Below are 14,780 nucleotides of genomic sequence, written 5' to 3' on the forward strand. Positions count from 1 at the left end.
TAAGAAATTATATTATAAATTAACAGCAAGGAAATATATTAGGATCCATAAATAATTTTAAAAGTATTGGTATAATATTTATAAATAATGATATTATTATAAATAATATATATTATATGATTTATATATTTATATAATATATATATAAATATATATATACATATTTTTTATAATATATACATAAAATTAAGAAAATACTTTTCAAATTATTAATGAATTTCAATATATTTTTTTGATACCCCAAATATACTTATTTCATTATTAAAAACCAAAACAAAAGGCTAGGGCGTATAATAAATGAGTTACTACAGCATTAACTTGTTATAGAACATTGAGATATCTACGAAAAATTCTTTTACAATAGACATTATCGTTTGATCTTCCTCACTGAAGATTCTCTCTTCGAATATAAATTCGCTCAGTTTAAAGTAGCCCTAGCGTTATTACGAATGACGTGGTTAACAGTAAACTATGCGCTCGTAATAAATGTTTCCATTACTGTACTTTGGATCTAACGTAAAATCTGCTGCTCGTTTGCATTTCTGCTCATCATCGACATCGTCCCTGTCCACCTATCTCGGTATCAGTATTTTTACATTTTTCCTATCACGTAAAAATACCGCGTTTAAAGTATTGTTTAACGATACGTTTGCTCATATGAAAAAATATTTCTAGTTCGTTTAGTACAAAGTTCAGTGTTGTAATTTATGCTCTTTTCCTCTCACAATTGTTTTTCATATTTTTTTGTTTCATAGAAATAACTGAGCTGTTGTTAATGATGTGCAAAACTTTGTTTGTGCAAGGCCCATACATTATGTGTAAATAAAATCTATTGATCATGTAATGTACGTATAATTGGATTATAAGACTTTGTTTAGTAAATATTTAATAATAATTTGTTTTCATGAAGCTTCTACAAGAATATTTTCATAAAAAGTTCTTTTATAAGAACACTTCTGTAGCGATTATTTACGGTAGGAGTTAAAAAATTTTCAGGTATAGATATTTCCTTAACTGGAAGATTAATTATTAAAAGAAATAATTTAGAAACGGAACGTGTCTATAAAGCAAACAATTTAAATAAATTTCAGTATTTTAAAAGTTTTCAACAGTGTCGTAATAAGTGATCCCTATATTACCGACCAAAGATGTCGACAGAGGCACAAAGTTCAGCGATGTGAACGAACGAGTAAAAAGAAATTAATGATGATACGCAAACAGCGATATATGATATACATTGTTTATTTATTTTCGTGGTGCTAAAGTAATTAAACGTATCATAAGTTAAAAGGTCCCGTGTTGATTAGCTTTTTATTTCAACACGAAATTATGATAGTGAACACTCCCATGAGACAAATGCGAGATAAATTATTACACATTTCAACCTTTTTGTTGTAAATGATACTACACGTGTGTCCGTGAGTTAGTAATAAGGTTTAAAATAATTGTGACATCGATGTGGGTTTTTGAAACAATTATGGAGAAACGAGATCTTGCAACTTTTATAAAATATAGTTCTTATAATTTATTATAATAATATATATATTATTTCTCATAAGGTTACTATTCTTCAAATACGATATTATATGGATTCTGTAACTAATTTTTTAATTCTAGATTTCGATTCTATGTAGCAGAGAGAAATGTTTAATAGTCGCATTCGCATACAATACAAAATATATATTATAAATACGAAACCGACAACCATATCATAAATAATAGTTCTATTACTATTATAAATAATAGTTCTATTACTATTATAAATAATAGTTCTGTTACTATTATTTATGATATCGGTTCTGAAAAACCAATATGAACTAGAATTACTATACAGTACTTTATAATATTTATGAGATTTTTGTTTTTTTTATAATTGTAATCAACACTGGTATCTAACATTGTGGAGCAGTTATTGCCAGATCATTTGAAATTTCTGGTTACCCCCTTGCACTATAATAACAAATCAAACTCGTGACGAACACATTGTACATAATTTAAGAAATATTAAAATAACTTTTACGTTATTTAAATAACTTTTATGTTATTGTGAAGTAATTTGCAATATTCGATAGCATATTGCCTGTCACGTGGCAGCCGAAGCAAATGCGACGTCACAAGATGGCTGCTGCTGACAGATTTTCTTACATATCGAGAGATGTGAAGTTTTTATAGAGAAAATAAAATCGAAAATCTTTAGTCAGAATATCTGTAAATGCTGTAATGTATATTTTTAGTTGATTACTAAGTTATTTTCGACGATAAACGAAATATTCCAAAACACCGACTGGAGGTTCCAATATTATTCACCAGTAACGCCACTGTTACCTTCCTAAAACGTCATTCATATATTCTGTTTTACCGATACTTAGATTAAAAACATAATAATTAAGAAGATAAAATTAAAAAGATACATTCAGAAAGATAAAATTAAAGACATAAAAGTAAACAAATAAAATTAATCTAAACCACCGACTCATCAAAAATTTTATTTATTATCTAACTATTACAGCATGATGACCAACTCCGTTATGGGCGAATTTAGAATTTCACCTTTAATAGATATACTTCTATTGCATAGCGAAGTAAAAAAAACAATAAAGCTGTATTACGTTCACAAATCAAACAGCAAGCGATATTATGAAAAAATACTGAAACTCTTTAAATTGTTTATTATATGGCCAGCATTATTATCAGAGACAGACAGCAATAAAACAGAAATCCCACTGCTTTGCGTTATCTCCCGTTTCACTCCGTCAAATCAGTCTCGTCGAGATTTACGTTTCGTACGCCATGGTAACGCTGACGAAGGTCGCTGTTTAATAAACAACGTTCTGCTATAATAAACAGAAATTTTTCCTCAAGGTCATGCTACTCGTGATTTTCAGATTATCGTTGTCTATATTTTTTATAGACAAGGTCACGTGGAGATCACGGCATTGTCGGTCATTAGATAAGTCTTGGCATCTGAATTTAACGTTATCAATATATTATTTCCAACTTGGTAGTACTGATTAACGGCGGGAAAGCAGTTCTATTTAGCTCGTGTTTCTTCCAAATAATGCAGACAATTTTTATTTCGAATATAAAACGCAGTCTGATCGTTACATTTCCCGACCAATTTGGCAATTAAACGGTTAAATAAAAAGAATTAAAAAAATAAAATTAAAAAAATTGAATAAAAAATATGAAATTAAAAAGATAAAATTAAAAATATAAAATTACGCAGATAAAATTAAAGAGATGGGAGTGAAAAGATGTAATAAAAACACGAAATTAAAAGATAAGATAAAATTAGAGATAAATTAAATTAATATTAAAAGGATAAGTTAAAGTAAAAGTTAGAAAATTTTCATTTGTAAATTAAACGATGTTTCTTTTTGACATTTCGTACTATTAAAAACCAGTAAGATATTAAAATAATCAACTTGTTTCGTTCACCGAGTATGCGTACAATAGGAAATGAACGTTCTCTACTAATTCAGTGTTGCAGTTTTAAACAACGTCGCTAATTATGGAATATTGAATTTGTAGTGTAGGATAAATTTCGTGAATAGATTTACATATTACTTTGCGTAACGAGCGTCTACATAACAGTAGTAACATTTATTATCTCTCCCACCTTTCGACAGAAGAGTTTCCACCTACGGTATCTCTGCAACATGTTATAAAATTATTCTAATAACCTGAACAATGACTCTCTTATGCAAATACATGGTGACCTACGGTGTACAGTCTATTCGTGGATTTTTTACACGCAAAGTACAATTTTGAATAATAGTTAAATATAGGAATTCAGTAATTAGTACTTGTATTTGTTGTAATTATTGAGCTCAGATGAAATCAAACTAATGATATTGTTCACTAGATTAATTAATTCGCAATGGAGTATAAATATCTATAGAATGCTGTGTTGCAATAATGTATTATAATTATTCAACTACGGATGTTTGTGCAGACTAAAAATTGTCTACGTCAATCGTAAACAATAGAAGTCAAATATGAATATATTTTCTCTTTTAATAGTTTTCTTTACATTTATTATAAATGCATAAAATCCATAGTGTAATAATTAAACGTATCACAATTTTAGTAGAATGTAAAAAGCCGCAATTAAAAATTTCTGTGACTTACAGTAACATTGAAACATTGGAAAATATGGCTGTGTCAATAAGAAGAAAATATTTCTATTTGTTAAAGACTTGAAAGAATAATATTTAAAAAATTAATATTATTTGAACATCAGCGACTTTTTTTAGCATTAATGCAATTAAATTTTTTGTTATTATAATATAAGTTTCTATATAACAGTATTAATTATAGTATAAGTTTAGAAATCATTTTCTGAACATTAATTACACCATTTTCTATTACATAGCTTTTGAACTGCAAAACAGAGAAGTTGTTCGATCAGAAACTTTTGTACATTACTGTGTAACGTGATAACCAATACACGAGCTTTCAACAACTGTGCCCATACAAGATATATGAAACTATAATTGACTTAGGATAAATTGGCAGATACGGCTCTCGACGAAATTTTTAATAAATATTGAATGAGACAGCTGTCACGTTAACGATACACACAGCCATACGAATAAAGTGTTAAGATTGATGAGAACTGTTGCACGAAGAAGTAAGAATCGTTGTGCAATTGTAAACTACACATATTGTCAATGTTAGTATTAATCGTTTTTATTAATTGTTTTAATTCTTCCAACAGAAACGATAGTTATACATATCATTATATACCATCCGATGTTTCTATTTAAATTTGAGTTATGATTCCTCGACAAATTAATTATGTTAACAAGAAATGCTAGTTCCATTCTATTAGAATTTGCTTGCTATTTGTATAATTAATACTTCAATAAAAAATGAATAATCGGAGCTTTCCAATCAACTAATTAGAATTATATCTGTGCTTCAAATTTTGAGTTAATCGTCTATTCAGAAACTCAAGTATCATTAGGCAATTTGAGAAATACTCAAGAAATAGGCAATTTGATTAGTTTAAAGAAGTCTGCGATTCAGACAATAGGTCAGCCCAATTACACAGAAACATGGAAATTCAATATAATTGTGTAGAAAAAGTAGAGAAAGAAAATAAATGGGCTCTGCGTGACGTACACGAGGAGAATTGTAAATCTTTCATTGGAAGATTTACGGCTGGGAATGGGAAACGTGTGCAGCACTGCAATGGTTTTCCGAAAAAGAAGCCATAGCCAGATATTGAAAAAGTTGTCGCACTTGCAGGCGAGGCAAACGATTTATATGAAGAAGAACATTTTACGTGTATGGTGATTTTACCCTTTATCTAACAACCAATCGGCACTGTTAAACAATTTTAGGAACTCTTTCCAACACGAATGCATTAGATTTAACTCTTTACACTCGAATGTACCTTGTTAGGTTGTTAGGGATATTTCTATTTTCTGATCCTTTTCTCGCAATATAAAGCCAGAGAAAAGTATAGAAAAAACCAATTTCGATGATAATTCTTTGGTGAATCCAGATTTAAAATTATTTGAATCATATTCGAGAGTTTGTATCAATGAGTATTGTTTATGGAGACTGGTAATATTTAAATTTCATCGGATGATCGTGTATCGACAAGCCGTCTTTGTTAACATTTTGTAATAATTTCGTATGGGATTTTCGTGTAGAAAACGAATATTTTAATTTCTCTTTCGTTAGTACGATGCAGTTATTAAAAATTGTACTAATAGGTTTTTTAAGGTTGGTTAAAGTGTTAAATAATTTAATAGCAATTAAGACGTAAGACGCGTCTTACCTCGATTGGCGACAAGGACACTTCTGATTGGTTTGAACTGGACATCGGTGGCGAAAAGTCTTGATGCAATTTGGTACACTTGCAGGACACTTCGATGCCTCGTTAAGGCGTCTTTGGCTCGCGCGGATTGCATTTTGAATAATTTACTTTGAACACGGTCTTTAAATGAATCAGACGCAGAGTCGTTTATGTACAAATGATTGTTAAAAATTATCCGGCGCTCAACTGATCGATTAAGATGCTCGCAGCTATTTATTTACAATATATGATGCACTTTCTCTGAAAATTCGTTAATTTCGTTGAAAAAGAATGTTCGTTTAGTTTCCTTAAATTCCACTGAATACACTGTAATTTTACCAACTTATACACTGTTACACAAACTTCTAACGAATGGACACAGACACTGCCACATTTTCTATCGATTAGAAAAATATCTTTCCTATTTCTTCTCACAGAACTTATCACAATTTGACGGAGAACTACTTTCCTTGTTTCGTGAACACTGTTCCGGGGTGGGTTTGTTCTTGCTGCTGCACCGGGCTCGAGCACTTCGCACAGAAGCACTAGAGAGTCTAGTTCGTTCGTTATCGGTGGTAATGCGTGGTGTGACCGTTAGCTTTCTGAAACAAACAATTTAGAAATTCGAGATTAGTTAGACGAAGTCTTGGCAGCGATAAGTGAAAGAAACTCGTTATTATTCAATTATTTTTCTCACTTAACGTGTTTCAGCTTGGACAAATTCAATTTGAAAAAAATACTTATGAACGAGTAAAAATGATTATAGACAAATATAAATGATTACAGACAAATATAAATGACTACAGACAAATAAAAATGATTATAAAAAAATAAAAAATATTAATAGAGTATAAAAATATTATTTTGATGATTTAATAGATTCGAAACGTGTCTCTTTATACACAATACAATTCTCTATTCTTTTCCACTTCTGTCGGCAAATATATGCGTGCATGGTTGTTGACGATTACGAGTGTCATCGATCCTGCGGATTTTTATTATTTACACGTTATGTAATCCTATAGCGTGATCGCATATTGCGAAATATTTTGTAATTATGTAATTGCTTTTGTAAACTTCGCGATAGGTATGATGACAACTGAACATTGAACCAATAGTGCGACTGAAGATTAACAAGTTATTGCGCTATTGCTTGTTTTTGTCGTTATTTCATAATTTCTTTATCGAGCAGATCGTGACGAACGTCTCAATAAAAACGTGATTTAACCCGTATTCGAGAATACTTGATTCTAATCACGAGATCGCTCGCTTTGCGCAGGGTGAGTGTGTGCAGACATGTGAATATTATTATCAGGAAAATAAATTGCATTCATTCACTAAAATAAATCCTCGCTGGTCAATTTTCTTCTGCGAAATTATAAATATCGCTTTAAAACCTTTTTGGCACGACGTGCCATTATTACAGCTTTCGCGGATATTTCGTTTTTTAGTCATTGTATTATTAGTTATTAAAGTAAACGATTAATGTAAAAGCGTAAAAAATATACAATACGCTAAGAAGAATAAATATATAGCTAATAATAGTATGTAGCTATACTAAGAGAAATATATATTAACAAAAATTATTATTAACAAAAATGGTAATTTAATCATCACATCCTTTAGTGATACATTACAATCATACCATCTTTGGTTAAAATTATCTCTGTTTGATAAAAATTAGAATTAAAAGAATAAGAATCAATTATTTTCTGTAACATACAAATAACAAATTGTCGTCGTTTGGCTATTAGTGACTGTTTACGAAATGACGAGTTTCCATCATGCGGACGAATATGTGTTAACCTCCATTTTGTATAACACTTTTTTATGTAGTATTCAACATCTTAGCCGAATTCAGAAAGAAATATTAACAATACCATTTAAAGGTAAAAATTATTGAAACTGACCTCCATATCTCGATAAAAAAGCAAAATAACTGCTTTTCCCCCCAAAAGTCATGCAACTACTATCTAAAACATTTTTTGTATACAACAAATATTTTATGAATTATTTGATGTCATCAAGTTCATCCATTCGAAAGCTTTCAATTATCCCAAAACTTTAGCAACAATTTCCTAGACAGCCAAGCAGTGAACGTTATTCAAAATCAAATAAACCGTGCAATGCTATATTTCGGAATTCCTGCGTTCAACTGGTTTGCAAATTAAACAGAGTCAAGCGAGTGACACGAATACAAAGCAATTTGTTCCCCGATTCTCGGCAGTGCAGCACTTTCAATTCGCGAATCGTCTCGAGTGTCAACATTCTGATGCTGCACTCGTCTCCTAAAAATAAATAAAGCTCGTTTAAAGTCTTCTCGAATATACACGGTGCCTCAGGGATAAAGCGACAAGCGTTTGATGCGAATTTAGGGCCAGAATTGTGCTAATTCAATTACATTGTAATTCAACTGTATTGTGTTTCAATTATATTGTAATTCAACTGTATTGTGTTTCAATTATACCGTAATTCAACTGTATTGTGTTTCAATTACATTGTAATTTAACTACATTGTATTTCTATCTCAATTCTATCCATTCAATTTCAATTGCACTGTAATTTAATTGCGCAATACAATACTTGCAGTCATTTCAATTATCAATTATTTTAATCTCGAGTGTAATTGAAATACAATATAATTGGATTACGATGTAATTAAAATATAATGTAACTGAAATACAGTATGATTGGAATTCAGTTTTTTAAATAACAGCTCAGAACTTCGAGAAAGTCAGATACGTTTTCTTGTTTGATAATTAAATGATTTTTTTTAATTAAATTCAAAAGTTAATTATTATTTCCAACAGTAACATTAATTTAATATATAATTTGTTACTTATTAGAGTAACTGTACTTCAATCTCTTGTTAGCCATTATTTTTTAATTCGTAATGATAATTCAATTACATCATAATTCATAATTCATGTAATTGAATTATTTACTATTTTGTAACTGCATTCCTATACAGGACCACCACTTTGTGTATATTCATGGCTGCAATCTCTATTTGTTAACAATATTGCAGGACTACGACTCTATTTTAATAAATAAGAAAAATTTAGTTAGTAGCTAATCTAGAAAGCAATTTACAGTAAATTAATGAACACTCGAACGCTCACGTTCTCGCAAGGTATCTAATAGCGTAGCAGTACAATCGATATTGGACTTGCATTTAAAGTCTCAGCGCCAATAAGCATAAGTACACTCTAAATCACACGAGTATGTTATGTTGACTGATGATAGACAAAATTACATTTTGGAGACAAAATATAATTTTACACTTCGGATATATATTTTATGTCGAATTACGGAATCATTTGATCTTTTACTCCTGCAAAGTATAATAAATTATACTTATAATATTATAAATTATACTATACACATATTATTTATTAGCTATTAATATATAAATACATATAAATATTAATGCATAATAATATTATTAATATATAGATAGAGAGATAGATAATAATGATAATAAATTATTATCTATTACGTAAAATGACTACTATGAATAATTATATTCGAAAGTTTTGCTAATATGTGGTCCACTTGTATTTTTGAGCTTTCATAACAAAAATAAACAGGTTAAATAAGACAATTTAAGGATGTCATTACATTATTTTCAACTGATTGGTATTATTAAGAGAGAAAAGATATGTTTATCTAATTTATGTGACTTTACTAGTTAGTAAAAGTGACAGCTGATAGAGAGTCATTTACATCAACAATAATCATGTGTTAATTACTGAACGTGTTAGAAAACTTTAATTAAGCCGATAGGAGAAAAATCGGATGAGTAATTTTGATTCACTGACGTTCATACTAGATAATAATCAACATTGACTTTTATTCTCCTTTGACATCGTACGCATTACTTGGCGTTCTAATAGCATAACGGATAGACTATGGACCTCAGACGAGACTGTCATTTGCAATTTTGTTGCATTTATGCATGTATAAACCCATATCATTTTATAAAGAAAAGAACAGGCGATGTTCACATTTAAACGTGGCTGTACCTTCTGCGAACTTATGGAAACGTTTCTGTAACTTTGTTCTCTAAACATTCGTGTAGCTGTTTGTTTCTTTACATTTTTACAGTTATAGTTACATTTTACAATTATAGTAATCTTAATTTAGGGCAGTAACTTCTATATGAGAAGTTATTACAAAGAACCAAGATATTTATTATTTACGTATATTGAAAATATTGATTAATTATTATAATATATATTAATTTATATATGTTATATAAATGTGGACACTATTTTATTTATAAACTAAAATTGAAAAATAACCTTTTTAAGTTGCAATGATATTAAGAAAAACATTCTTTCATTCTCCTATACAGTTTATTAAAAAGATAAGAGTATCTATAAATATTAGAAGAATTTGTTTTAACAATTAGAAAAAATTTATATGGTTTTTAATTACTTTAATACGAGGAAGGCATCACTTGTCAAATTCGACTTTTGCACAGACAAATTAAAAATTATGATTGAAATTCTAATCCGTAATGAATTATTGTTAATCATGATGAATTTACTTTAACAGATATACAAATAAATACTCTGTTTGAGCTTATGAAAGTTTGATTTCTAAGTGGATTATTTGTATAATATATTCGTTTTTAAATAAATTTGTGAAAATCCAAAATCGTAAATGTTTATTTCCGATTAATACTGTACTAGAGAAACAAGATCTTCATTATACATACTCGATTAACAATTTTCTAAAAATTGGGTTGTCAAACTGTTCCTATATAGACAGACACTAATGTTGATTAATCATTCAATTTCATACATTAACGGTCATAACATTTAACGGTCATTATACTGTTCTTTAACAATTAGACTGACATTTGACATGTATATTTGCAAATGTAATTCATTACGTCATTATGTGGTATCACACTGGCTGACCAATGAAAATACACTGTTCATCATACGATTTCTAACATTATATTATCGAAGAAAAATGTAATGTAGTTAAAATTTATGATTATTACGAATTATTTTATTTTGCATTTTATTTCATTTTAGTGCATAGCTTATTTCAATTTAATTCCTCTGTATTTATTTGTTCTTGTTTAGTATCTATAATATTTTTATTTTGGGTGTAAATATTTTCTTATTATTTTCACTGTATTTTCCTGTTTCTATAAAAATACGAAAAGCAATTAATCGATTTTTTAGAAACATGAGAAAATCCGTTTTCTTAGCACATCGATACTCTAGTTATTAATAATTAGATGTCAGATTATTATACCGAATAAAATTGTATTTCGTTAAATGCAAGTTATAGTTGAAAAATATCCAGTTAATGCTTTCAATAACTATTTTTACAAATTGAAAATAGAACGTCGATACTTTACGTTTATTTAAATTCGTCCACTGTTCGAAATTTATTTTTATCACAAATGCATAAAATCTGCAATACAGTTATTAATAGTTCGACCGCAGAATTTTATGCAAGTTAAAAATTCTATGCGTCGATCGCAAGATGCTGACGTCAAATAAAAACCAATACGAACCTTATCGTTGATTTATTCATTTTATTATATTGATGACAATACGCATAACTGTTCTCAAAGTTGCATCTTCCTGCTATTCTATATTTCACTTACTCACTTTTCTCGTCAATGCACGGATTCCACAGTCGAGTTATTAATAATAGATCACTCGGTGCCTATTTTCGAACACCGGTTCTTTTTCCTACATTGTCTATTATTGCCCCTTTTACTACTCCTACATTATTATAAGTTTGGCGTTTCTGAAATAGAACCGGTCGCATTTGCCAGAAAACACAGATCCGCAGAGTTACGCGCCGAGATTGAGTTTACTGGCTGGCCAAGGCAACTACAAAGTAGAATTGATCCGCATTCATTGCTTACGACGAAAATACTGGCAGAAAACAGTTGCACTGCAATGGACGGTATCGGTCATTTAATTTTTCGGCTGAACATTCGTACAGTTGGCAATCGACTATTTTAAATTCAATTGTTACGCAATTTGGATCATATTACTATTGTTTCACAATAATTCAATTATTATTCTCTCACGCTATCTAATTAACGTTTCAACCAAATTCAGAATTCAAAATAAAATAATCATAAGCAAGTTTCGAGTCGCACGTTTTTTTCTGTCACCAATATCAATCGAGTTTATCTTTATTATTATAATCTTTACTCGAGTTATTATTTATTATTATTTTAAAGATATTACTTGCTTGGCATTATTTATTTTCAGTATATTTTGTTTTTAAAAAGTTTATATCACTTCTACGGAAATATGTAAATAATTAATTATGAAAAATAGATTTCTTTTTTCTTGTATTATGTATTATACTACATAACATTTTGACTATCATGGGATAAATTTGGGTGACTTTAATGATGATGTTACTGAGAGATATCTACATAAAACATTTTTCAAATTTTAGCTATAGTTTTGACGAAACAGTAGAAAAAAAACAATTTTCATTCGTTTTATTGTTCGAATGAATTTTTAAAAATAATTTTTTAACCATTGTTAATAAAATATAATAAAACGTAATTTGAACAGTCATTTAACCAAAATTGAATCGCTTGGTCTAATTATAAAAAATTCTTTTGATTTTATAGTTATCCATTAATTCCATTAATGTTTATAAATATAAAAAATTTTAAAAATGGGACATTTCATATGGAACAATATAATACTGCTTCTGTAACCATAATGCAAATGTTATCATGGTTTTCTCGTTTCGCCAATAATGTAGCATGCAATTATTAAATTATTAGAGAAAGTGTAGTATTGTTTCAGTATGTCAGATAACCTTCAGCATCATACAAGGGCAGGAACGCTTGAACCATTTCGAAGGTTTCGTGCCATTCTAAATAGCGGCATTTCTTATTGATAAGTTTACGTAACGAGTTCAGTGTGGCCTCCATTAACAAGAAGACATTCCTCGGATCTGTGATTCAATTTTGGCGACATCTCCCAATGTTGTTCCAGATATCGATGCGCGCGCCTCCCTTATCTTTGTCATCTTTTCAAACGGAATAACTTTACCAAAATCGAATCAAATGACTTGAATTTTTTATGAATGTTAAACGACTTAGTTTACTAGATAATATTTCAAAAAATTTCTACTTAAATTACAATTAGTTGGAATAACATCAAAAGTAAAAAGATGATGTTTTTTTAACTATTTTATGTGACGAAAAGGAGCCGAGACACATGCAAAAATAAATATTTATATTATATTATTTCATATTTATGTTAGATTTACGAAATGTGTAATTTATTTAGTTTATTAACTAAAATAATAATTTATATTAAATATAATTTCGTATAGGTGATACAATGAAGTAGTAAGAGCATGCAATTATAAAAATTAATCTTATTATTGTATGAAGGCATTTAATTAATTGCTATGTTAGTTTAACTAATTTCAATTTGATGTTGGAATTCAATAACGATATAAATATTAAAATTACAATTAATATTAAATTCAAAATTTTGGATAACTCACAAAATTGTATAAATAAATAGAAAATATCATTCAGGATTTTTTGTTTAGAATTAATATCCATTAATAAACTGTGGACCTTTGTATAAAATCAAAATTCGACACAGCTGATTGTAAAATATTGTAATTAAAATAGCTTCCTTTAATAATTGAAATAGCTTCCTATAATAATAGAAATAGGTTGAGAATCAAATAAAAATGTGCATAAATTCTTTGACTGTCTTTTATTTGACCTGTTCATTTTTTTTCATACATGCAAAAATTCACAGTCTGCTTATTAAGAAACGTCGTACATATTAAATTCCTACACATTCAGTATCTCCCGCATCAGCCGTGACCTTTGTACGGTTAATAAAATAAGTAACGAGTTATTTCAGATAGCAGGCCTTATTGACTCATCTTCTGGTTCGTTATTTTAACAACCATTTTAACACGTTTATCGGTGTTCATAACAAGCACACAAAATTAAAACAACTTGTTAAATAATATCAAAGTGTATTAGACAAGGCAAGATTTATTATAGCCTTTTCTTTTGCAACCCACGCGTGCCCCAATAATAATTGACTTAGTAGATTGTAATTAAAATTAATTTTCATAAATAAATCGTATCAGTTAGACAGGTTGCTTCCGTAAATACTTTGACAGTTCGACGAATAGAAATAAGACTAAATGTTGTGTAACAAAAAATCTATCTCTGCTTTATTAAGAAGTTATGATAAAATTAAAAAATGTGAAAAATATGATAATAAATATGATAACGAACGAGAGACAAATTAATTACAAAAGTCAATATCGTTTCTGAAGAAATCAGACTAAATTATAGCCAACTGAAATCAACAACAAATTCAATAACTCGACGATGTTAAGGTTATGTCAAGAAAGGCAGCCGTCACTTTAGTATGGTCATATAGATATACATATCTAGTAGAATTTAATTAATATTTTGTATTTTCCTTATAAATTCGTAACAAAACATTTATGGACTTTTTCTTACTTAACAGTAATTTAGCCTTATGTTTACTTGTCGAACATACTCACGAAGTACATACGAAAAAATACAGAACACCAAGTACATTTTCTAAATGTATCGTATTTAAATAAAATATAAATATGATCAAACACTATATTTACAGTGTTTATTTTATATTGATAGTATTATATACACTATAATTATAATAACCTACATACTTTGCAAAAAGATTGCAGCAGCCAACTGTTTAAATGAAAAACTAATCTAACTTTTGTTCTTTGCAGTTTGATCATAGAATAATTTTATTTTGCATAAAAATCCATAGCCTAGTCACGATCATAAACGCATAGCACATCCTTCGTATGTTCATATAGGAAAACAAAATTTCGAATTCTTAGATCCGAGATATCGCGCGTGAGAAGCGATATTGATTGTACTGTTGCGTGAAGTAACGAATTGAAACGTGTCATTAACCGGCCTTGA

General features: G+C 28.8%; 1 protein-coding gene across 3 annotated transcripts in view; it reads right to left on the reverse strand.

Annotated features, from left to right (window-relative positions):
• The window catches only part of Pcb (Pyruvate carboxylase), a 69,804-nt gene that overhangs the window by 34,062 nt on the left and 20,962 nt on the right, over positions 1–14,780 (reverse strand). For all 3 annotated transcript variants that reach the window (XM_078181216.1, XM_078181214.1, XM_078181215.1), the window contains exon 2: positions 5,792–6,411. In XM_078181216.1, coding sequence (XP_078037342.1) covers positions 5,792–5,924 — 133 coding nt within the window. In that variant the 5' untranslated portion in view covers positions 5,925–6,411. The remainder of the gene's footprint in view (positions 1–5,791; positions 6,412–14,780) is intronic.

This window comes from Augochlora pura, chromosome 5 (genome assembly GCF_028453695.1).
Source record: "Augochlora pura isolate Apur16 chromosome 5, APUR_v2.2.1, whole genome shotgun sequence".
NCBI classification, from domain to species: Eukaryota; Metazoa; Arthropoda; class Insecta; order Hymenoptera; family Halictidae; genus Augochlora; species Augochlora pura.